This window comes from Triticum dicoccoides, chromosome 7A (assembly GCF_002162155.2).
Source record: "Triticum dicoccoides isolate Atlit2015 ecotype Zavitan chromosome 7A, WEW_v2.0, whole genome shotgun sequence".
In the NCBI taxonomy this organism is placed as follows: domain Eukaryota; kingdom Viridiplantae; phylum Streptophyta; class Magnoliopsida; order Poales; family Poaceae; genus Triticum; species Triticum dicoccoides.
The window spans coordinates 66097213-66121886 of record NC_041392.1 but is presented as its reverse complement, the minus strand read 5'-3'; the positions used below and the strand labels follow the sequence as shown (position 1 = coordinate 66121886).

General features: G+C 46.7%; 4 protein-coding genes, 1 long non-coding RNA gene and 1 pseudogene across 5 annotated transcripts; 4 read left to right on the top strand and 2 right to left on the bottom strand.

The window, feature by feature from the left end:
• The first annotated feature begins 520 nt into the window (after nt 1–520).
• Nucleotides 521–3277, top strand: LOC119330129. Its single transcript, XM_037603247.1, has 3 exons — nt 521–989; nt 1501–1662; nt 2701–3277. Exons 1-3 carry the CDS (start codon nt 606–608, stop codon nt 3058–3060), a joined length of 906 nt encoding a protein of 301 aa, XP_037459144.1. The 5' UTR covers nt 521–605; the 3' UTR covers nt 3061–3277.
• Nucleotides 3278–3355: 78 nt separating this feature from the next.
• LOC119330130 lies at nt 3356–4428 on the bottom strand. The gene is made up of 2 exons (XM_037603248.1): nt 3977–4428; nt 3356–3880 (listed from the first exon to the last, which is right to left on the bottom strand). Exons 1-2 carry the CDS (start codon nt 4426–4428, stop codon nt 3697–3699), a joined length of 636 nt encoding a protein of 211 aa, XP_037459145.1. The 3' UTR covers nt 3356–3696.
• Nucleotides 4429–10662: 6234 nt separating this feature from the next.
• Nucleotides 10663–11288, top strand: LOC119331055 (histone H3.2). The gene has a single exon (XM_037604226.1). It carries the CDS (start codon nt 10730–10732, stop codon nt 11138–11140), a length of 411 nt encoding a protein of 136 aa, XP_037460123.1. The 5' UTR covers nt 10663–10729; the 3' UTR covers nt 11141–11288.
• Nucleotides 11289–15839: 4551 nt separating this feature from the next.
• Nucleotides 15840–16471, top strand: LOC119329311 (histone H3.2). Its single transcript, XM_037602325.1, has one exon. The coding sequence runs from the start codon at nt 15916–15918 to the stop codon at nt 16324–16326; it is 411 nt and encodes a 136-aa protein (XP_037458222.1). The 5' UTR covers nt 15840–15915; the 3' UTR covers nt 16327–16471.
• Nucleotides 16472–16806: 335 nt separating this feature from the next.
• Nucleotides 16807–18004, top strand: LOC119329313. The gene is made up of 4 exons (XR_005159399.1): nt 16807–17084; nt 17173–17370; nt 17495–17569; nt 17654–18004. It is a non-coding gene; the product is annotated as an uncharacterized LOC119329313 (long non-coding RNA).
• Nucleotides 18005–18108: 104 nt separating this feature from the next.
• Nucleotides 18109–23953, bottom strand: LOC119329312 (annotated as a pseudogene).
• Nucleotides 23954–24674: the final 721 nt, after the last annotated feature.

Genomic DNA, 24674 nt, shown 5'->3' with positions numbered 1-24674 from the left:
GCATATTGTGCATTTTTCTTAAATGAGGCGAGAGACCTACCGTTTTCATTAATTGAGAACGTAGTAAGAATTATCTGGATTTGTAAAAAAAACAGGAAAAATAACCCTGCACACATTACAAGGAACATGGCTATCATCAGCCAACCTAGCCCAACATGGATGCCACAGAGCTGTTGAGAAAAATAACATTCGTCGAGGGTGGCCGCAAGTGTCATTCATAACCGATCGCCTCGCCAAACAGGAGTGAACAAAGACATAAAACTAACGATTATGTCATAGACACCGTGTGATCTTGAGTGCGAAGAATGATGACGATCCATTATGTCGGGTCGGGTTTGTCCACGCATATGTTTTCATTTGGCGGCGCTCTAAACATACCCATAATTTCTATTTGAGAGAAGATGTATGGGTTTTCTATACCACTTACAAGCCAAGTCGATTCTATTCCGCTTTACCCAAAAGCTTGCAGGGGAAGGGGAAAAAATCGTATGAGACCAGGTTATTCAGTCACAAGGAGCGAGCAAATAGTGAAAGCACCCCTCGAGTCCGGCATTTCGGAAGCCACCCCCTCCCGATCCCGACGACCATCCATCCATCCACCCCCCATGGACCACGCCCCGCGCCACGGCGTCCCGCCGTCCTCCTCCTCCTCCGCGGCGGCGCCGGCGACCTCGCCGGAGTTCTCGCTGCCGCCGAGCCGCCTCCCGCTGGAGGACATCCTCTTCTGCGTCGACGTCGACGCCGAGGCGCGCTCCGAGATGAAGGTCGCCGCCGCGTCCGCGTCCGCGTCCCCCGCCTCCTCCGGCTCCACCGGCTCCCCCGGCCCCGGCGCGCTCATGGATCCGGCGGCGCCCCCACGCTCCGCGCGCCCGGCGGTGCGGCGGATGGACGCCGTCAAGCAGGCCCTCATGCTCTTCCTCCACAGCAAGCTCACCATGTGCCCCGACCACCGCTTCGCCTTCGCCTACCTCCGCGACACCGTCTCCTTGGTAGTACTCTACTGCCCTCCTTGTCCCCTCACTCTCTCGGGTAGATAACCAGACGAGGAGTGCTTCGGTACACGCCCCCTGATTTCTAGGGTTAACCGTTTCAGTTCATGTGTGCGATTTTTTGCCACTCACTGCAGATCTGTTTGCTTAACGATTTATGATGTTGCCCATTTGAATGCCGAATCCGGATACATGAAGAAATGGACATGAAAACTGAGTAGTTGCCCAAAAATTTCCCCAACTGCAGAACATTGGCCCCACAAAATTATCCCTATTGATTAACCTATGCTAGTTTCTTGATATTCTTTAGTTTGCCTTTAGTGTTGTGGGTTAATGAATTCCAGAAGTTGTTTCAGCAATGTGGTAATGAACTGAGGGATTGCCTTTAGTTATTCTGAAGTTAAGTTTGTAGTTTGATACTTTGGTTTGAGCTTTGTGGGTTACTCTCATATATTGCTTTCTGCAATGTGATGGTGAACTGGGGATTGACTTGTTTTATTCTGAATTTAAGATAAGCAAAGAATTCACCAGTGATGCTGCTTCTTCAATTGAGACTATCCGGTCCCTGGCTGCTACTGACACGAGATATGCAGTGGCTGATCTCACTCATCTCTTCAAGATAGCGTACGAGGAAGGGAAAAGGGCAGAAACGCAAGGGCGACTACTTAGAGTGGTAAGCTTGCTGCAAGTTGCTCTAATTTCTGGTAACATTTTCTGTCTTGCTAGTAATTGTAACTAGCCTACCACCAGGCAGAAATGGCATTGTTTCTAAGCATGTGGGAAGCCAGTAATTGACATATAAATGGCAATGTTTTTTTCTAAACAATGCTGTGTAATAATGTGTTTCGACACAAGGGCATGTAAGTCCCGGGCAGGCTGGTGTTGGCCATCCACAATTCCACTTCACCACTTGTCATCTAATGTCCTAGCATAGCATAAAACATCAATCATAAACTGCTTAATAAGTAGTTCTGATATCCCCAAGACGAAATAGTTAACAGGTTGACAACCATTATGGGACCCTGCGTGTACAAAGTGGTAGGATACCCACTCGTACCTCTTATCAAAGGTACTAGGGTCATCTGTTGATTGTTGTATGGCCACACCAATCTTCCTTTTGTATAACAATGCCTCCAGTGCTTTGTGCACTATTTGAGATCATTTGCACTGTATTTCTGCATCACCTAGCCTACCATCTGCCTATTTTGGGTGGAGAATGTTCTGATAGCATTCAGAAGTTTCTTTTGTAGAAGGCTCACTGTAGTTTGTGTTATGTATAAAATGCAGTACAATTCTAAGCTGAAAAGGCATAGTAGGTTCGTGTCAACAGAGGGTTGACAAAACTTACAAAATGTACTCCCTCCATCCCATAATGTAAGACGTTTTTTGACACTAGTGTCAAAAAACATCTTACATTTATGGGATGGAGGGAGTACAAGTTTAGCAGTACAATTCTAAACTGTTTTTGGTGGAGAATGATTTGATATCATTCAGATCTTTTTTTTGTCAGAAGGCTTACTGCATCTCACGACATGTATAAAATGCATGTACAATTCTAAACTGGAATGGCCTAGTAGGTTGATGTGCACAGAAGGTTAACAATACGAATAAGATGTGTCGTATATAGTACAGTACTGCTTTGTGTGTGCATGCTGTTGTTATTTGTGGATTGCGACTTGGTTTTGATTTCCAAGAGAACCGATTATTCCAGGTACTCGTCTACTGCCGGTCCTCAACCAAGCCACACCATCAGTGGCCCGTAAAGCCGAAGAACTTCACCATGGACATAGTCTATCTGCACGACAAGCCTACTGCTGATAACTGCCCACAAAACGTGTATGACTCGCTGGTTGATGCCCTTGAGCATGTCAGCCAGTACGAGGGCTACATTCTTGAGAGCGGCCAAGGGCTTGCCCGGGTCCTGTTCCGCCAGATATGCATCATCTTATCGCACCCCTTGCTACGCTGCATGCAGGATGACCTTGACATTCCCAAGCAAGTTGTTAAGAAAATTCTGGCCATTGAAGGTGTGCAGAGCGAAGATGGCGCTCCGGTCTCCAGCAGCCAGTAGCGAGTCACCCTAGTTCAATGGTATGTGTCCATGAAGCCTGTTCTGTGTGTTGTAAAGGGCCAAGCAGATGACACTTTTACTGCTGTGGAGAGCTTGGGTTGGCATTGAACTTGTATAAATTGCTCCTTTATTTGCAGCATATCAGTCACTGCAATCTACCTTGTATTTTCTCGGTGTCGTGAACGGGTGACGAATCTGATACTAGCATTTTTTTGCCGGTTTCTGTATTGTGCAGTGGGTATCTTTTGCATAGAGAAATGCCATGCATCTGGTTAGGTAGATATAGTACCTTACATGAGTTTAACCTGTTTTTTCTCTTGTTATATACATTCAGAAGATCTGAAATGTTAAATGGATAGTTCACATAAATCTCAAATTCATCGTTGTGGGCGACATTTGTGACCAAAAAGGGAAGCAATCTATTACAAGACACCACTCTGGGGCAAAGAAAAATTTTAAAAGCTGGTTTTGATTGTGTTTTTTGTCCTTCGAATCGATCCATAATTTCATACTTCCTTTTCCTGTCTCTGGCCGCCATTTTCGACCATTCGAGCTAATGTTGCCGGTGATGGTCCCGACAAGATGATCACCCCTCCTAGCCGGTTTTGGCCGCCGGCGATCCGTTGACGTCGTTTATCAAGAGCAGCAGGGCATCCACGAGAACATGCCGCCCTTGGGCGCTTCGGGCTCCGCTTCCGGTTCGCTGCTTGCCCCCTCCGGCGCCGGCGTCTCCGCTGCCGGCTCCGCCGTTCTCGGCGTCGGCGGCATGTCGATAGATTGCCGAGCTCTCTTGGAGCTGTACCTCTTGTCCTCCATCAGACTGCACATATGATCGAGCTCGGAATTTTACCGACGAACGAACAACGTGCATGATGTAATGCGAAAGAACAAAGAAGTGACCAAAGGCGTGGCGTACTTGGGGAAGGCGAAGGAGTAGCTCGGGGCGGCGTCGCCGAGCTCCGGGACGGCGTTGAACTGGCGCGGCGTGGACGTGGCGGAGCTGTCGCGGGGCGGCGTGGCGATGTCCATGAGCTCCGGGTGCGAGAGGAAGTAGCCGGTGAAGTCGCAGGAGGGCGCGACCTGGAGCCCGAACACCGACTCGGTGGACATCATGCTCCAGTCCCTGCCGGGCTCCGACGTGTCCCGCTCGAACACGGACGCCGGGATCCGGCCGTCGCCGAGCATCCCCTCCCCGCCGAGCACCACGGGCGGCTGCCGGTCCATCTGCTGCGGCAGCGGCGGCATGTCGTCGTACGCGAACGAGTCGGTCGCGGCGTAGCGGTACGCCGGAGCCGCCGCCGTGGCCTCACCGCTGCCCTCCTTGCCCTGCAGCTCGCCGGCGCCGCCTTCCCGGAGTCCCAACGCCATGCTCGCTCGCCGCTAGCTAGCCTCTCCACGAACGGGGGCAAACGCGCACCGACGGCCGGGGCTGGGACCGCGGCCGTCGGACCTTGAGAGATGCTAGGCCGATGGATGGCCTCCCTCGGCGTGGGCGGAGCGTGCAATGTGCAATGTGACCGTCGCCGTTCGGTCGTCGGGATGGGTGGGTGGGTAGCGGCGACGGGCAGCGCCCCCTCCGTTTCGGGTTAATGGTGTTGTGGGTCGGAGGAGGCGGTCGATCAATGGCGATGGTGCCGGGGGGTTTTGTGGGATGGGATGGAAGGACGTAAATAGAAGGTGAGTTTGTGGTCGCTAAGTTTGGGTAGGCTTTGGTTTTTATTGCATTTTTTGTCAACAACCTTTTCCTAATACACGTCTAACATTTTTCAATACAAATTACACATTTTTGTAATACATTGTCAACTTTTTTTCTATGCACGTTTCGAACATTTTTCAAATGCTTGATTACACTTTTTTAAATACAAGATTACTATTTTCTGATACAAGGTCAACATTTTTCCTATAAACACTTTTAAAAATTTTCAAATGCTTGATTAACATTTTTTAAATACAAGATTAAAATTTTATAATAGATGGTCAACATTTTTCTATGTGCGTTAACAATTTTTCAAATGCTTGATTAATGTTAATGTTTTTCGAACACATGGTCAACATTTTTCTAAACACATTTAACATTTTTTAAATGATTGATTAAATTTTTTGAAATACTTGTTCAACATTGTTTTCCAAATTTTTGACTAAATTTTTATATACATCATAGAAATTTCCAATCACTTTTTCATACATGGTCAACATTTTTATATACACATTTAATGTTTTTTGCATGATTAACATTTTTTAAATACTTGTTCAACATTTCTTCAAATGCTTGATTAACATTCTTATATACATGATCAAATGTTTTCATCATTTTTTAACATAGTCAACATTTTTGCTATATACATTTAACCTTTTCTAAATGCTTGATTAGCATTTTTCAAACACTTGTTCAAAATTTTTTGACATGCTTGATTAACATTTTTTTTTAATACATGATCAAATTGTTTCATACATATTTTATTTTCTATACACTTTTGGTATACGTGATAAACATTTTCTTTATAAACATTTAACATTTTGCAAACACTTGGTCAACATTTTTCAAATGTTTTATGTAGAGTGATTTTTGTATACATTTATTTAGAATAATTGAAATTTAAAAAAGCAAAAAAAAGAAACAAAAAGCATGAAAAAGAACAAAACAAATAATGAGGATGTTGTTCCCACGCGCCTGGCCGGCCCAACTGGCGCCATCCTTCACCGAAGGTTCTCGCCGTCTCCTTTAATGTGAGACATAGTGGCGCATAGAAATGTCGGTCTGAGATAACCTGGGCATTTGTCGGGCCGGGCCGGGCTTGCATGAATCCAACATTTAAAAGACAAGCCCGAGCCCTGCCTGATAGATCGCTCTTTTCTCAAGTTGGAAAGCCCATCCTGGGTGCCTTGTTACAATAATATATATTCAACAAATAAGCCAGCAACCCGATCCAAGGATCCAAAACCTGGGAGCCACTAGTTAACGAGCACTCCTTCGGAAGCCTCGCAACGATCAGCGCCACTTGGCGCGCTCTCAGCCATTTATCACGTGTCGCGCTCTGTGCATTTCCTCCGGATTTTTTTTATTTTTCCGCACGCGTTTTCGGCTATTTATACGGGGTTTTTTCGGGGTTTTTTGACGTTTTGGTTTTCTACCTGTCTTCCTTAGCTTTTCGACCAAAAAAAATTTCACGAAAAAAAGTGTTCTTCTTCCTTTCACGAGAGTTACGGTTGTGCCTCCCGGAAACGAAAAAAACGCGTTTTCTATTTTTTTCCTTTCGCGAGAGTCACGGCCGTGCCTCTCGGAAACGAAAAAAAACTGTGTTTACTACTTTTTCTTCCTTTCGCGAGTCCAGGGTAGATGAGTTGGTAGCCTATTCTTTACCTCTCGTTCCAGGGTTGGATGCAACATTTCTATGTTATAGATAGGTGAGTTGAGCAATACTTGTTTTCGAGGATTTCCACAAGTCCGTCCGAGTTGAGGGGCTAGGGCTTGAATCCGGTCGGTTGTCCGACAGTGCCGTAGTTGAATAAGCATTTCCTTTATTTACTTCTAGAAGGACTCGAAGTGAGACCAGAGAGAGAAGAGTTTTCCCGCAAACCATAGCGACTAGCTAGTCTCAAAACAAAAGAGTTCTTTTTACAGTAGCGGGGTTGGGAAAGTAAGGAAAGTCAAGCCCGATGATTCTGTGGGAAGGGACGGATTTCGAATTCCTTTTTCCTTCCTTTTTACGCCACCTCCTCCCAATCCTTGAAGATATGAAGCAATATTTTATTAAGACTAAGTGAAGGTTGGTATGGCCCAATCCCATCATTTAAATGAGAGTGGATCGAGCGAATGGAATCTAGACTATAGATTGAACTAGAAAAAAAATGCAATCTATTCATTCATTCATCTTATCTTCCATTTTAGAAAGTAGCAAGCAGCGAATAAAACGGCTGCAGCAAGAAGTTTCGCACTCTAACTCAAAACAGATTTCGCGCATTGAAAGTGTCATCCCTTGCTTTGTTCTAACCGCCCTTCCTTTAAGTTTCAGTATTCGAAACTCTTCGTAGAATTAGATTGTTTATTTAGTATAGAATAGGAGAAGAAGGGCTTCATTGCCCCCAGTATTCCCGCATGTAGCTTTGAAAAGGGCGAGGTGTTGTTCAGGGTTCCCTACCCCATTCAACATTTTGCATTTTGGCGCAGTATAGTATACCCCTTCCTTGGGGTACGGTACCATATCAAATTCACTAGGGCCTCTTTCCTCTCTTTTTGTTGGCAACCCCTGTCAATGTATGTTTGATTTGGGAGGCTACCAATTCTGGAATTTCTTCTCGAGACATCCCCGTCAGTCAACTTCTCTTCGGGATGGGTCGTTGGTCTTTGTGGGAGATAATGTGTCAGCCGTGGTAGAAGTTGCTCCCTGAGTAGGCATGGGCACCCGCCTAGATGAAGGGATTTTCTCATCTTGAGGTGTCGGGAGGAGTAAAGGAGATTGACTCTTCTCTGTCATTAGCCTTTTTATTGACACTAACTCTTTATATAGTCAATTTTTTGGAGGAGTATCGTATCGGTAGGCACAAATCATTGGTATTGGATGTATCGTTAGGTTGTGCCGAGTCAAATCAGTGGAGCTTATTTTTTTTCCGTTGCAGAAAAGAGATCCCTTACCCTTTCTTTAGAAAATGATGAATATGAAGTCCGGGAGGCTGCGGGTACTATGGATCCTCTGACTCCCAATCGGGTTACCTTCCTGGGTCTCGCCGGTGTTGCCTGTAGGTCGTGATGTGCCTCGAGATGGCCGTCTCCTGTCCCCCTGCTCGTGGGGAATCCGCTCCTGGGGCGTCGCTCTGCTGCGTCTGGCCCGTCCTCTAGGCACCTTTGGAGGGCGGGGAGTGTGACAACGTACACGCTTCCCTTTACTCCATAGGGCCTTTTCCTCAGTTGCAGGGTTTGGTGGCCCGAAATTGACTTGGCTTTGCCAAAAGGCCTCATCTCCAAAGCCCGGCTCGCGAGGCGTCCCTCTCGCTGTAGGGCGGAGCCCCCTCGCCTCGCTCTTGTGACATGCTATGTTTCCCTTCTTCCATTCTCAAGTCAAGGGTGAGTCCCATGCGTCAGTTTGTGGATCGCGGTCTCACGCACTAATCCCTACAGGTGCCCATAGTAGGCCGACCGCCCTACCTAAACCAATCATCATATCGGTCCCTAGGCCCCATTGCTGGAAAGGCTCGGCTTCAAAACCGTACGTGGAGCTTCCGCCTCATACGGCTCCTCTAGGGATGGGGGTAGGCCCAGCCCAGGCTTGTGCGGTTAAGGTTGTTGTACACGACCTCAGTTGAGCATTCAGTTAGAGGCGGCGATCGCAGGTTCGCCGGAGGAGAGGGTGTTGCGAGCAAGATTGCACAAACAAAGCCCTCCTGCCCGCAGCCCTATTCTAGAAATTAGGCTGGCTACGTTACTTATAACCACAGAACGAGCAATGAATCCCCAACGACAAACGAACAAGGGGCGGGGCATTTTTGGGGAGTAGCCCCCTTCAGAAGAAACTTCCTGGCACATACATTAAGGGAGCCATCGAAAGGTGACTGAAACACCTGAAACGGGGACTACCCGAGCTAATGATAGAGGCAAGAACACTTTCCGGCCAAGTCCCATTAATTGATCATAACGATATCGTGGAAATGCTGCACGGACCCATATATATAGAAACAGAAAAAGAAGAACCTTGATACTAAACCAGATCGAACAAGGGATCTTCTTGGAAATGGGAAGATCTAGGATAGGCAGCCAACCTCCTAGAAAGAGCGATGTGCATAGACCGGGTGAGTAGGGATGCAGCTCCGTGGACCGCTCGTCGGGTCTGATAGGTGGTGGTATCACACCCTTCTCAAAGGAACCGTACGTGAGACTCTCGCCTCATACGGCTCCGTCCTGGAATCTGGACCCCCCTTTTCCTTTGACCAACGGGTCCTCGAACCCATGGGGGTTACGAATCATTCATTCATTGATTGATTCAAGGTAGCTTTAGCCATTGTGGGTAGAAGCTAGTCGCCAGAAGCGAAGCAGCGATCTTCCGGGCCGGAAAGGTTCTATTTTTCTGACGCGTAAGCTACCGCAAAATGAACGAAGGAAAAAGGCCTCAGGATTAGAAAGACTAAAGAGGCATGGAGGGCCGACTACAAGACTACGACTACAATACAAGCCATGAGCGATAGCGAAGCCTTCAACCTTTTTTTTCGAAAGCCCCACAACTAGCTATCTTATAGCAGATAAGGCAAGCCTACTCAACTAATCTCATGTAAACGCCTGTTCGCTAAAATCCAAATAGAAAAAGACAACTACTTATTAAACATGTAGTTGAGTGCTCCGTCGTTGTTCGGATCTTGACCGAGTCCGAGCTTCCCAAACAGCCTTGTTACAATAATATATATTCAACAAATAAGCGAGCAACCCGATCCAAGGATCCAAAACCTGGGAGCCACTAGTTAACGAGCACTCCTTGGGAAGCCTCGCAACGATCAGCGCCACTTGGCGCGCTCTCAGCCATTTATCACGTGTCGCGTTCTGTGCGTTTCCTCCGGATTTTTTTTTATTTTTCCGCACGCGTTTTCGGCTATTTATACGGGTTTTTTTCGACGTTTTGGTTTTCTACCGGTCTTCCTTAGCTTTTCGACCAAAAAAAATTTCACGAAAAAAAGTGTTCTTTTTCCTTTCACGAGAGTTACAGTTGTGCCTCCCGGAAACGAAAAAGAGCACGTTTTCTGTTTTTTTTTCCTTTCGCGAGAGTCACGGCCGTGCCTCTTGGAAACAAAAAAACGGTGTTTACTGCTTTTTCTTCCTTTCGCGAGTCACGATTTTGCTTCCACGAGAGGCATGATTGTGCTTTTGCGAGAGTCATGGTTTTGCTTCCGCGAGAGACACGGGTGTACTTTCGCGAGAGTCCCGGTCGTGCCTCCTCGGAAACGAAAAAAAACACATTTTTTTTTCCGCAAGAGTCACGGGTTTGCTTTCGCGAGAAGCACGGTTGTGATTTCATGAGTAGACCGATGTTTAGGCCAGGTTCAAGCCTCACTTTTCACAGTCCAGAGCCCGATATAAAGAAAGTCAGTTAGACATGCTATATGTTGGGGTAATATACAAAATACATGTATGATGTAGCGTTACTTGATTCCAAATATATTTTATTTATTATTTTTAAATTAGAAAATGAGCATTTATCTTTTCTAGGGGTAAATGGGCATTTATCTGGGCCATGGACCGGACAGACTGGGTCCCAAGCTTTGCATTTTGAGCAAGTCCCGGAACGAAACCCGGCCCGATACCCAGAGGCCAGAGTTACGTGACACCACACCCCAGCAGCCAATCACGAGTTTCTTGGTTGCTAAAAAATTTCACGAGTTCTTAAAAAAGACCCAGCCAATCACGTCACAGCAACCTCCATCCCACGGATCGCTTCCCCACGATCCGCGTGAGTCGCCCCGAAAACTCCATCCAGCCGTCCATCTCCCACCAATCCAACGCTCCAAACCTCATCTCCCTCCTCCAGCCCCCACCCCGACGCCGCGCGCCTTCTCGCCCCAAAAATTCCCGATCCCCCGCCCACGCCCCGCTCCCCTACTTAACCCCCGCCGCCTCCTCCGTCCCATTCCACCCAAACTCAAATCCCTCACCGGCGCAGCACCCACACCCCAAACCCTTCCCGCTCCGATGGCCCGCACGAAGCAGACGGCTCGCAAGTCCACCGGCGGCAAGGCGCCGAGGAAGCAGCTGGCGACCAAGGCGGCGCGCAAGTCGGCCCCGGCCACCGGCGGCGTGAAGAAGCCCCACCGCTTCCGCCCGGGGACCGTCGCGCTCCGGGAGATCCGCAAGTACCAGAAGAGCACGGAGCTGCTCATCCGCAAGCTCCCCTTCCAGCGCCTCGTCCGGGAGATCGCGCAGGACTTCAAGACCGACCTCAGGTTCCAGAGCTCTGCCGTCTCCGCCCTGCAGGAGGCCGCCGAGGCGTACCTGGTGGGGCTGTTCGAGGACACCAACCTGTGCGCCATCCACGCCAAGCGCGTCACCATCATGCCCAAGGACATTCAGCTCGCCCGCCGCATCCGAGGGGAGCGCGCCTAGGTTTTGGGTCGCCGCCGGTGACAATACTGGGTAGTAGCCGTTCGTGTCTGGTGTCTTCTGCCTGTTGGTGTTGATATGATGTGCCGTACTGCCCTATGTAGCCTGGAATGAAATGGCAATGAAAAGTTCAGTTATCATCTGCTGCTAATTTTGTCCTCTGTTTGCTGCTCGATTGCTTTGTGATTTTGCAATGGTGTTCTTGTCCGATGTAGCGTGGTGCTGCAATGACGGGGTTGAGCAATGCATGGTGCAATGTCAAAGCATTTTGGTCTGCTGTCTGCTCTGCCATCTTCTAACTGCTCGATGTGTGATTCAGTAATTTTGCATGTTGTTTGTACAGGGATCTGATGAACTCCTCATTTGGTCTTTTGGCTTTGTCGGAAGTGAATTTGAGGTTTGTTTGGACTGGTTGGTGCTGATAAGATGATGCTGATGGCGAAGATGCGACAGAGGTTTGTTCTCTGTACATCTTGGTTGTTACTTCATTCAAATTTAGGATAACCATCACAGAACTGACTCAATATCAGTGAGCAAAAGCTGAACAACTTGTATATGAGCTTACAACCTGTCTGTATTATCAAATCAATAGTGCTTGCAGTGCAATTGACATGTGAATTGTGTTGTGTTATCTTCCATAGCCACATTTACAGAGTTGTGTTTCTTTCAATGAATTCTTACAGGTTTAACACACACAACGCAAGCTCAGGTGGGGTGGTATCTGGGCCTGTTAAGTATCTGGAATTAAAAATTCATCAGGAAAGACCATCTGTGTGCGGCCTCATAGCTATTTTATCAGGTAAATTTTGAACACCTTGCAAACAGCACTTGCTAGGCAATTTGCAAGACCAATTGACTGTGTCCATCCTCTACCTGTGAGGAGCCAAGGTCAGGTGAGATTCCAGGCAGGAAGAGAAGGAGAGGAAAGGGGTTCCTGCTCTGCTGAAACCATTGCCGGGCAAATGTGGCACTGAGAAGGAGCATATTCCTCAGATTCACCAAGGTGAGGCCTCTTCTCTGATACACATGAGCTTTCATGCTGTCTGCTGTGCGAGCAGTAGATATATACCGCATCCTTAAAAAAAATAGAGATATTATGTGGACAGTCATCTCCTTTTCAGTTGAGGCATCTATGAGATTCAGAAACCATTGCCTCTTCATAGCTTTACTAACAGTGTATGGATTTGGGTCTCAGTATTATCCATCGTTCCCTTGCTATATTTGCAAAGATGGCTTACAGGTTGTACGACCTGTTGGTGAGCTGTTACAGCTTATTGTGCTGATCCCACAAGAGAGCAATAGCGAACTGATTTAGCTTCAACCAACTTACTTTGTTGAAGTTGCAATGGAGAAGAGTTTATTTACATCTTTTGTGCACACTAATTCATTTCAAATGTGTGAAATCAAAGACCGGTGCCTGAACTGAAATACCCACCCATATGCACCTAAAAAGAATCGGCGAGTGGATGGCAGGACGCAGCCAATCCTGAGGGAGGGGTCGTCTAGGAAGTACCGGCAGCAGCATGATCAAGCTAAGCTCATAATGGAAATTCTAACCGGATTTTCATCATTGACCCCCAATGGTTCTCCCACAGAACAGTACTCTTAATAGAATTTCAACTGAACAGTCAAGCTACTACCAAAGCTGTGGGCACCACATTAGAGACTCGCTACTTGTCATTCTAGACATCAGGGGCCATGTTACAGTTAGCCAAGCCAGTTTCATTCTACACAAGCAAAGCTAAGAAAAACAGAAAAATAACAACAACAATACAAATGAAAACAGAGCATTCAGCTCTGCATGGACCAGTCAATTCCATGGGGACGATCGCATCAGATTCCATGTAAACAGGCGTAATTCCTTTCTGCTCTTAACACACATATATTGTCAAATCTTTTCTTTAGGGGAGTAAAATGGCAAATCTACCTCCTTCAAGTTTGATGAATTCTGATAAATAGTTCGGCCCATGCACACTTCAATGCACAATGTTGTACACGATTGGCAACACTGATCTGCACAACAAGACTGTTGCAGACTGGATATCACCACGCGGGACAGCAGCACTAGTACCAGGACTTGCCTGAGAGGAATATGGACTCTTAGAAATGGTCACCTTACACATGTCTATGTGGATCTTTAGTGAATTCTCTACCAAATCTGCACGTACCCAATTCCATCGCCCGACGGAGACAGCCACCCAATGTTGCTTCTCAGTACCTTGCACCAGTACTGGGGATTTGGATGAGCATTCAGCATCCCTATAGGGTTTTTTAGGCCTTTTTTCTTCTCCTTTCTTTTTTAAGCTGCTGCCTTGTGACCATGAGGTCACGGGTTCAAGTCCTGGAAACAGCCTCTTGCAGAAATGTAGGGAAAGGCTGCGTACAATAGACCCAAAGTGGTCGGACCCTTCCCCAGACCCTGCGCAAGCGGGAGCTACATGCACTGGGGCTGCCCTTTTTTTACATTTAATTTTTAAGGATCCAAACCTTTCTAAAGAAAATCTAGAAAAAATCCTAGGTGTTATGAATGATATTTCGCACCACCATGAATTTACCAGATTTGTCCATGTAGTTTTTGACAACTATTTGATTTCAACTTCAATTTTGCCCCCAATTCAGGTTTGAACCACAAGTAGGTGAAATATGATTATAAAACTTATGAATTTTACTGGGGATATAATATAACATTCTTGCCTCAGATATCTTTTTCATGAATTTTAACTACAGGAATCATTGCCAACAAGATATTTTGCAGTTCTTCCAATATTTGAATTTGAACATTTAGCACTTGCTCCAAATACTAAAACTAGTCCATGACATCTGAGAATTTTCAGAGGGGTTGTTTATGACATGTAGGGCCTAGGGAAGTACCACAGCAACTTTTGGATGACATTTTCTTCACAACATTTATTTGAGGGCAGATTTAAGCATCTTGCAAGGTGTCGACCTAAAAGGGATTTAACCATGCAACTGTATGATGATGCTCGTCTCCACCAACAACGCGCCGATGCCGCGCGGCCGCAACAACAGCGAGGGCCGCCGCCTGTGGTGGGGCGTCCCTGGCCGCACGCTCAGCGGCGTCCTCGCGCACGTCGAGGGCGGCAACGACCCGCCGCTCGAGTGAAGCAGCGCGCCGGGGCGAGGGGTCGAGCAGCGGCCGTGTCAAGGAGGAGAAGCATCGGCCGTAGTTTAGGTTTTTTTTCGTCCCTTTTATTCGTGTAAAAAATGCCTAAATTTCGCCGAAATTTGACCGTGTTTGTTCAAATTTAGTCGTGTTTGTTGAAATTTTGGACGAACTATGGGGGCATCTGGGGGCGACTTGAGGGCGGCGACTGGGAACGTGCTCGCCCCCACGCCGAAAAAAACGCCGGCTCGGCCCCCAAGCGGCGCTTTTTCGTGCCCTTGAGGGGTCGAACGGCTGGAGATGCTCTTAGGCTCAAATTCTATTAGTGACACATGAAGTATTGGTTTAGTTTCCTCTTGCATCTCAACAACGCAAGACTTCCTAAATATAATAGAGCATTCATCAACATTAACTAGCTGGCTAGTGCCTTAGACATATGAGTTAATGACTTGGTGAATCTGTGAGTTTTAATCCACATCCGCTTTGAGGAAAAGTAACATGTCATCTGTAAACAACATGTAAGATATACCTAGAGCACCATGATAAATCTTTAAAGAAGTGATATCACCATCAGAAATTTCCCTTTGCAACAACACCAAGAGCCCATTTGCTACAATCAGAAAACGGAATGCCGATAAAGGGTCCCTTTGTCGGAGGCCACGGGTGGGGTTGAACGAACCCAACAAGGTTCTATTAAATTTGACGGAATAACTCACTGAGGATACGCAAGATAAAATCCATTCGATCCATTGGTGAGAGAAACCTAAAACTTTCATCATATTCTCCAAGAAGTTCCAATTCAGAAGTGGCTTTGTACCCCTTTCCTTCTCAGCGATGGGATGCTTTAATGAGCTACGCTAGCCACTCCGCCCATGTCTTGCTCGTGATGAGAATGAGATGCGTCTTTAGTTGAGGCGAGTGAAGCCGGTATTCCATTTGTTTTCATGTTTTTTCTTTTCGTTTTTTCCTCAGTTTTTTTGTTTTCTTTCTTCTTCTCCACTTATTGTTTAGTTTTCCTTTTCCATCTTTTTGGCTTTCTTTTGTTTTATTTTCTTCTTCGGATTTTTCTTTATTTTTCATTTTTTCCTTCAAATGCTTGTTCAACATTTTTTCAAATACTTGTTCAGCATTTTCTTAAATACTTGTTCAACATTTTTATATACATGATCAACATTTTTTCAAATGCTTGTTCAACATTTTTAAAATAGTCGTTCAAGAATTTTCATATGTTATTGGAAGAGTGTTTTTTGTAATATATATATTTAGAATATTTTAAAGTATAAGCAAAACTACAAAAATAAAAGGAAAACAGAAAACGTAAAAAAATATAGAGAATGTGCCTTCCAGCGAACCTGGGCCGGCCCATGTGCTGCTGACTCTCTCTCTGGACGCGAGCGCTCCCCCACCCGCAGCATCAACGAGCTTCCATCCCACGGATCCGTTCCCCACGATCCGCGTGCTCACCCCCGAAACTAGATCCCATCCGTCCATTCTCTACCCATCCAACGCTCCAAACCTCATCTCCCTCCTCCAGCCCCCACGCCCACGCCCCGCTCCCCTACTTAACCCCCGCCGCCTCCTCCGTCCCATTCCACCCAAACTCAAATCCCTCACCGGCGAAGCATCCACACCTAAACCCTAGCCTCCGGCTCCGATGGCCCGCACGAAGCAGACGGCGCGCAAGTCCACCGGCGGCAAGGCGCCCCGGAAGCAGCTGGCGACCAAGGCGGCGCGCAAGTCGGCCCCGGCCACCGGCGGCGTGAAGAAGCCCCACCGCTTCCGCCCGGGGACCGTCGCGCTCCGGGAGATCCGCAAGTACCAGAAGAGCACGGAGCTGCTCATCCGCAAGCTCCCCTTCCAGCGCCTCGTCCGCGAGATCGCGCAGGACTTCAAGACCGACCTCAGGTTCCAGAGCTCCGCCGTCTCCGCCCTGCAGGAGGCCGCCGAGGCGTACCTGGTGGGGCTGTTCGAGGACACCAACCTGTGCGCCATCCACGCCAAGCGCGTCACCATCATGCCCAAGGACATCCAGCTCGCCCGCCGCATCCGTGGGGAGCGCGCCTAGGTTTTCGGTTGCCGACGGTGAAACTGGGTAGTAGCTGCTCGTGTCTGGTGTCTTATGTCTGTTGGTGTTGATATGATGTGTCGTCTTGTCCCATGTAGCCTGATGCTGGAATGAAATGGCAGTGAAAAGTTCAGTTATCATCCGATGCTAATTTTGTCCTCTGTTTGCTGCTTAGTACCTTTGTGATTTTGCTACGGTGTTTTTCTCGGATCTAGCGTGGTGCTGCAGTGACGGGGTCGAGCAATGCCAATTGGTTTTATTATTTTGCCAGTGTTCTGTTATTTTTGATTGGTGGCCATGTGATTCAGTGTTTTTGCCTGTTGTTTGTTCAGGGATCTGATGAACTCTTCGATTGGGCTTTCAGCTCTTCTCGAAGTGATTCTGAATTTTGTTTTGGGCTGGTTGATGTTGATAAGCTGACCGTGAAGATGTGACAGCGGTTAGTTCTCTGTACACCTGATTGCCACTTCATTCAAATTTATGATAACCATCACAGATTTGCTCAATATTTGTGAGTGAAAGCTGAACAGCTTGTACACTTACACCCTGTCTATAATGTCTAAACACTTGTGCTTGCTGTGCAATTGAGATGCCAGGCAGTGTGTCATCTTCTAAACACTGGTGTTCTCTTTGCCAATTAAGATGCAGTGCAATTCAATCTGGTGGTATGGTACCTGGTCTTGTGAAGCATCTGAAACTGAAAATCCATCAGCGACCATCATCCGTGTGTGGCTGCAGAGGCATTGTATCAGGCAAATGTAGGACATCTTCGCCTCACCTTGCAAGCAAGAAGTACTACTTGACTATTTGCAGTACTAATTAACAGTCCATCTTCTACCTGGTTAGAAGCCAAGAAAAGGAGCACTTCCAGGCAGGAAGAGAAGGAGAAGAAAGGGATTCCTTTTTTTTAGAAAAGGGGGACATCCCCAGCCTCTGCATCGGAAAGATGCATACGGCCACCAAGAAAGGGATTCCTGCTCTGCTGTAACCATTGCCAGGCAAATGCGGCACTGAGCAGGAGCAAATCTCCTCGGATATCACAAGGTGAAGGCCTTTTCTCTGATACAAATGAGCTTTTCCTTATATATTATACAAATGAGCTTCAAATGTTGTGTTAACCCGGAGCCGCATTTACAGAGTTGTGTTTCCTTGTGGTGACTTCTTGCAGGTCTAACATGCACAATTCAAGCTCAGGTGGGTGAAGATCATTTGTGTGTGGCTGCAGAGGGTGCTATACTATCAGGTAAATTTGGGACACCTTGCAAGCAGCACTCACTAGTCAATTTGCAAGACCAATTGACAGTGTCCATCTTCTACCCGTGAGAAGCCAAGAACAGGGATTCCTGCTGTTATGAAACCGTCGTTGTGGCGCCGAGCAGGAGCATATTTCCTTGGATTTCACCAAGGTGACGGCCTCTTCTCTGATACATGAGCTTTGACTTTTCTGCTGTCTGCTGTGCGTAACGCTTTTTTGTGCTAGCAGTACGTATATGGTATCCTTAAAAAAAATTAGAGATTCTGTGGACAATCATCTCTTTTTTAGTTCAGTCATCTATTGAGAGTTTTCAGAAACAACCGCCTGTTCATAACTTTACTAACAGTGCATGGATTTCAGTCCTGGGTATAGGTATTGGTTAGTGTAATCAACAGAAGTTGAAAATATTTATTCTCAGTACTACCCATCTTTCCCTTTGCTATATTTGCAATGATGGCTTACAGGTTGCTATGACTTGTTAGTGAGCTATTACAGCTTATTTTGCTGATCCTATACGAGGGCAATAGTGAACCGATTTAGCTTCAGATGTGTGAAAATTGCAATGGGGAAGAGTTTACGTACAACTTTTTTGCACACTAATTCACTTCAAATGTGTGAAAATTAAAGACCGATGCCCAGCACCTCCTGCAGAACAATACTTCTAATGGAATTTATAACTGGATAATCAAGCTCTTGGCACCGTACAAGAGACTCACTACTTGTCATCTACACATCAAGGGCCATGTTGCGGTTATTGGAGCCAGTTTCATGTATATATATACCAAACAAAACAAGAAAAAACAACAGCAACAATACAACTCAGAACAGAGCATTCAGCTCTGCACGTACTGGTCAATTCCATGGGGGATGATCGCATCAGATTCCATGTAAACAGGCGTCCTGTCTGATCTTCACACACATGTATTGGCAAACCTTTTCTTGACGGGAGTATATGGGCAGGTCTACTTCCTTAAATTTTGATGAACTCTGCTGAATAGTCCGGCCCGCGCACATTCCAATCAGCAGTGTAGTATAAGAGTTGGAGTGCTAAGTGCTAACATTGACCTGCAGAACAGAACTTTTGCGAACCGGATATCACCATGCGGGCAAGCAGCACTAGCACCAGGACTTGCCTGATACAAATGGTCCAACCTAGCTAGTTCCGTATGAAAGAGAAATGGACTCTTAGAAATGGTCACCTTACACACGTCTACGTAGATTGGTACCAAATTCTCTGCAAAATCTCCAATGTACCCCATTCCATCGCCCAACAGAGATAACCCCCCAATATTGCTCCTCAACACTTTGTTCCAGAACCAGGGATTTGGATGAGTTTTCAGCACCCCACCGACAATTTTCGCTCCGAAGAAGGACCCATTTAGCTTCCTCGCAATCACCTTGCCTGCTGCTAGCATCCTTGGGTCCTCCTCGACATCTCTGCCAGCAAACGCGTGCGCCTTGAAGAAGAACCAGTACTCCTGGTGCGGCATGACCTTCAGACTGATCGGCTGCACTCTTCCCATGCTCGCAGCGACGGCCCTGCTGTTTGTGGTGATTATGATCCTGCTTCCACGTTTGCCATGTCTTAAGGTCGGCAGTAACTCTTCTAGCATCTGCTTCTTGCCTGCGTCAACATCTTCAAATACCAATAAAAACCTCTTGGTGAGGCATTTCTCCTCGAGTACATGCAGTGACTCGATGAATTTTCGCGCATCTCTAACTGCGTGTTTGGATCCTAGAACAAACGGTGCCTCATCCCAAGCCATTGCTCTGGTGTATGAGAAATTGGAATACAAAATCATTGGAAAGTGGTTGCGCACCCTCTCATCATCGCAGACATGTTGTGCAAGGGTGGTCTTCCCAACTCCCATGTCGCCGACAATGGGAAGCACACCCAGTTTTCCTCCGATTGACGGACCACCATCATGCAGTAGGAAGTTGATGATCCTCTCTTTCTTGACATGTCGCCCGAACATCTGCCCCTCGACGAAGATATTAGTAGCCAAAGGACGATGGATCGGTTGACAGTTTTGTAGGAGCATCAGGAACTCCTTGAGATCACCGGATATGGTTTCCAAGATCTCTACCACTCGATCTATCGCCTCAGGAACACCAATATCATGGCCAGACAGTAATCTCTTCATGGCACAGGCTGCTACGCGCACGCGCTTTGCAGGATTAAACAAGGAGAAAGAGAAAGGTTGTGCAACTACCTTGTCAGCATGCTCATCTTCAAGCTCCCGCTCTCTGCATCTGACCGTGTCGAGCAAGTAGCGGCCCTGGTACACTGTGTCGTTGAGCTCCGAAAGCCACTCGAGGGTGCCATAGTTTGTGATCTGCCTCCCTTTGGCCTCCTCTACTGCACTATAAACTTTGACGAGCACATGGCAAATCTTGCGTAGTTTGGCTTCGGAACACTGTTGGTCCTTGAACTGGCCGGCAAGAAGAGATATCACCATGCCAACCATGTCTCCGACAACCGCCGAGAAGATGACCTCCGCCATGATAAATTCCTCTAGCAACTTTGTGATGCTCGCAAGTTTCCTGGTACCCCAGCCTTTCTATCAATTTCAAGTTTCTGATATATAAATATTAGCATGAGAGCGACATGGAAGACTTCAGTGCTTTGACTCCATATTGCACTGCAAGTCTATAACACGTGTTTTCCTTCTATGAAAGAAACTGTTATTGTGGTTATATTTTAAGTATTGCAGTGACATGGCAGAGCAAAAAGCAACAGACTAATTTTCTGTTGGCCATTACTTATTGGTTGTACAGTACTCCCTCTGTAAACTTTTATAAGATCTTTTGATCTAAAAGATATTATAAAAGTTTACAAAGGGAGTGCTAAATATGAAAATATATTCTGAGTTTGTCTGATGACTAATGCTGTGAATGCCTAGCCCTTGTCTTAGACCATCAACATCCCTAGAAGCCAAGGAGGTACTGCAGTGCAGTTGCCATAGCCTAATCACTGGTGCTTGCAGTGCAGTTGACCTGACAATTGTGTGGTCATCTTCCATAGCCACATTTGTAGAATTGGGTTTCCTTGCGATGATTTCTTACATGTTTAACAGTTAGAGTGCAATTCAAGCTCAGGTGGTGTGGCATCTGGTATTGTGAAGTGTCTGAAAGTGAAAACCCATCAGTGAAGACCGTCTGTGTGCTGCTGCAGCAAGTGCTCTTATTTCAGGTAAATTTAGGACACCCTCATCCTTGACAATTTGCAAGACCAATTGACAGTCCATCTTCTGCCTGTGGGAAGCCAGAACGGGAGGAGCTTCCAGGCAGGAAGAGGAGGAGATGAGGGGGGTTCCTGCTCTGCTGAAACCATCGCCGGGCGAATACAGCAGCGAGCAGGAGCATATTTCCTCATATATCACCAAGGTGAATGCCTCTTCTCTGATACATATGAGCTTTGCCTCCATGCCTTGTCTGATGCCCCACAAGTGTTTCTATTTATCTTTCTGATAAAGGCAACAATTGTTTCTATGCACAAGCAGTTGTATTATGGAGATATACGGCGTACAATCATCTCTTTTTGCAACAATTGCATCTATGGAAGTTTTCAGAAACCTTTTCTTGTCCATAACTTCACTGCAAGTGGATGGTTTTGGGTCCCGGGTATGGTATTGGCTAGTCTAATCAACAGGAAGTTGAATATATACTTTTCTCAGTGTTATCCATCTTTCCCTTGCCATATTTTTGCGACGATGGCTTATAGGCTGGTATGACTTCTTAGTGATGACATATTCTGCTAGTGCTGATACAGCTTATTGTGCTGACCCTATAAATGGTTGACCGATTTAGCTTCAACCAACTTTCTTTGTTGATTTTGAAATGTCTGTACATCTCGTCAAATGTTTGAAAACTAAAGACGAATGCCCAAGCACTTCTAGAACGACCACTTCTCCAGAGCTGCCCGGGTCAACCTAAACCCAAAACCATATGCGCCTAGAATACTCGGTGAGTGGATGGCAGGACCCGGCCAATCCTGAGAGAAGGTCGTCTAGAAAGTACCAGAAACAACCTAATCAATCTGCCGGCAAAGCTCACAATGGAACTTCCAACCCGATTTTCATGATTAGTTCCCAAGTGTTCTCCCGCAGAACGCTAGTCTGGATAATCAAGCTCCTGTCACAGCTCTGGGAACCGCATAAGAGACTCGCTACTTTTCATTCCACACATCAAGGGCAGGTTACAGTTATCCGAGCTAGCTTCATGTACATACCGGGGAGGCAACACAAGCAAGCTAAGAATACAGAAATAAACAAGAACTAGTACAATGCAACTCAAAACAGAGTATTCTACAATTTGTCAATTCCATGTAAATAGGCATAATTCCTGTCTGATCTTCACACACATATATTACTGATATTAGGAAATCTTTTCTTGATGGGAGTAAGAGTAAGATGGGCTAATCTACTTCTTTCAAGTTTGATGAACTCTGGTGAATAGTTCGGCCCGCGGACACTGCAATGAGCAGTGTAGTACCATAATTGGAAGGGCAACACTGACCTGCACAACAAGACTCTTGCAAACCCGTTATCACCACGCGAGGCAACAACACCAGCACTAGGACTTGCCTGATATACCAACCTAGCCAGCTCCGTCTGAGAGGGATATGGACTCTTAGAAATGGTCACCTTACACATGTCTGCGCCGATTGGTAGCAAATTCTCTGTCAAATCTGCAATGTACTCAATTCCATCACCCAACAGAGATAACCCCCCTATATTGCTTCTCAGCACCCTGCGCCAGAACTGAGGATTCGGATGAGCCTTCAGCACCCCGCCGATGATTTTCGCTCCGAAGAAGGATCCATTTAGCTTCCTTGCAATCGCTTTGCCTTCTGCTAGCATCCTTGGGTCCTCCTCGACATCTCTGCCGGCAAACGCGTGCGCTTTGAAGAAGAACCAATACTCCTGGTGTGGCATAACCTTCAGACTGATGGGCTGCACCGTTCCCATGCTCGCCGCAATGGCCCTGCTGTTTGTGGTGATTATGATCCTGCTTCCATGTTTTCCATGTCTTAAGATCAACAATATCTCTTCTAGCAACTGCTGCTTGTCCGCGTCAACATCTTCAAATACCATCAAGAACCTCTTGGTGAAGTATTTCTGCTTGAGTACATGCAGTGACTCGATGAATTCTTTAGCATCTTTAACTGTGTGTCTGGACCCTAGAACTAACGCTGCCTCACCCCTTGCCATTGCCCTGGTGTATGAGAGATTGGAATATAAGATTATTGGAAAGTGGCTGCGCACCCTCTCGTCATCGCAGACATGCTGCGCAAGGGTGGTCTTCCCGACTCCTATGTCGCCGACGATGGGAAGCACACCCACTTTTTCTCCAGTTGACGGACCACCATCGTGCAACAGGAAGTTGATGATCCTCTCTTTGTCGATGTGTCTGCCGAACATCTGCCCCTCGACAAAGATATTAGTAGCCAAAGGACGATGGATGGGCTGGCAGTTGTGTAGGAGCATCATGAACTCCTTGAGATCAGTAGATACGGTTTCCAAGATCTCTACCACTCTATCTATGTCCTCACCAACACCAACATCATGGCGAGACAATAGGCTCTTCACGGCACACGCCGCTACGCGCACGCGCTTTGCAGGATTAAGCAAGGATAAAGAGAAAAGCTGTCCCACTACCTTGTCAGCATGCTCATCTTCAAGCTCCTGATCTCTGCACCGGACCGTGTCGAGCAAGTAGTGGCCCTGGTACACACCGTCGTTGAGCTCCGAGAGCCACTCGAGGGTGCCGCAGTTTGTGATCTGCCTCCCTTTGGCCTCCTCTACTGCACTGTGAACCTTGACAAGCATATGGCAAATCCTCCGTAGCTTGGCGTCGGTGCACCCTTGGCCTTTGAACCGGCCAGCGAGAAGAGATATCACCCTACCGACCATGTCCCCGACAACCGCCGAGAAGATGAGCTCCGCCATGATAAAATCCTCTTGCTTTTGCTTGGATGTGATAGCAATTCTATGGTTCTGAATGAAATCAGAAGTCTGGGTGAGCACCAATGGTGTGTGTGGTGGAGATATACAAGTAGTAGCATGAGAGCGACACGAGAGACTTCAGTGCTGCGAGTCCATATTACACTGCAAGTCTACAACCCGAGTTTTGCCTCTATTGAAGGGACCGTTGATTGAGATTGCACGACATTAACAGGAACAAATTTTCCTTTTGCCTTCACTCATTGGTTTTACAGTACTGGAGTAGAAAAGTATTCTTTTTTGAATGGTCAGAGAAGTATATTCTGAGTTTGTCTGGTGCCTAGTGCAGGAAATGGTCCAATATTATCCTTACAGGTACCAAAAATGAAGGGGTTTTGTTTTGAGAGCTAGTCCTTGCCTTGGAGCATCCGCATCTAGTGTCTATATTGGAGCTTCCACATCTATGGCCTAATCACTAGTGCTTGCACTGCAGTTTGACATGTCCACAGTGTTGTGTCATGTACTCCCTCCGTCCGGAAATACTTGTCATCAAAATGGATAAAAGGAGATGCATCTAGATGTATTTTAGTTCTAGATACGTCTCTTTCTATCCATTTTGATGACAAGTATTTTCGGATGGAGGGAGTACTTGTTTTCCATAGCCACTTATGCGGAATTAGGTTTTCTTGCAGTTATTTCTTACAGATTTAACACATGCACTACATATAATTCAAGCTCAGGTGGTGTGGCATATGGTCTTGTGAAGCAGTATCTGAAACTGAAAATCCATCAGTTGCGACCGCAGGGTGCTATTCTATCAGGTAAATTTAGGACACCCTCATGGCCGCCTCATCCTTGACAATTTGGAAGACCAATTGACAGTGTCCATCTTCCACCCGTGAGAAGCCAGAATGGAAGATCTTCCAGGCAGGAAAAGAAGGAGAGGAAAGGGATTCCTGCTCTGCTCTACTGAAACTATTGCCGGGCGAATGCGGCAACAAAAACAGGAACACACTGCCTCTGTCCTCTGATACCACCAAGGTGAACTTCCGGTATCCATTTTTGTCGGTCCTTGCTGTGCAACAAGTGCTTCCCTGCACTAGCAGCCTATATAGAGAGATATAGTGTGGACAATCGGTTCTCTTTCA

Bases quoted from the DNA above. Each gene is read 5' to 3' on its own strand.
- LOC119330129 (XM_037603247.1), top strand. From the start codon at position 606: ATGGACCACGCCCCGCGCCACGGCGTCCCGCCGTCCTCCTCCTCCTCC. The intron at 990-1,500 runs GTAGTACTCTAC...TCTGAATTTAAG, and splicing joins TCCGCGACACCGTCTCCTTG to ATAAGCAAAGAATTCACCAG. The intron at 1,663-2,700 runs GTAAGCTTGCTG...CGATTATTCCAG, and splicing joins AAGGGCGACTACTTAGAGTG to GTACTCGTCTACTGCCGGTC.
- LOC119330130 (XM_037603248.1), bottom strand. From the start codon at position 4,428: ATGGCGTTGGGACTCCGGGAAGGCGGCGCCGGCGAGCTGCAGGGCAAG. The intron at 3,881-3,976 runs GTACGCCACGCC...TCATATGTGCAG, and splicing joins TACTCCTTCGCCTTCCCCAA to TCTGATGGAGGACAAGAGGT.
- LOC119331055 (XM_037604226.1), top strand. From the start codon at position 10,730: ATGGCCCGCACGAAGCAGACGGCTCGCAAGTCCACCGGCGGCAAGGCG.
- LOC119329311 (XM_037602325.1), top strand. From the start codon at position 15,916: ATGGCCCGCACGAAGCAGACGGCGCGCAAGTCCACCGGCGGCAAGGCG.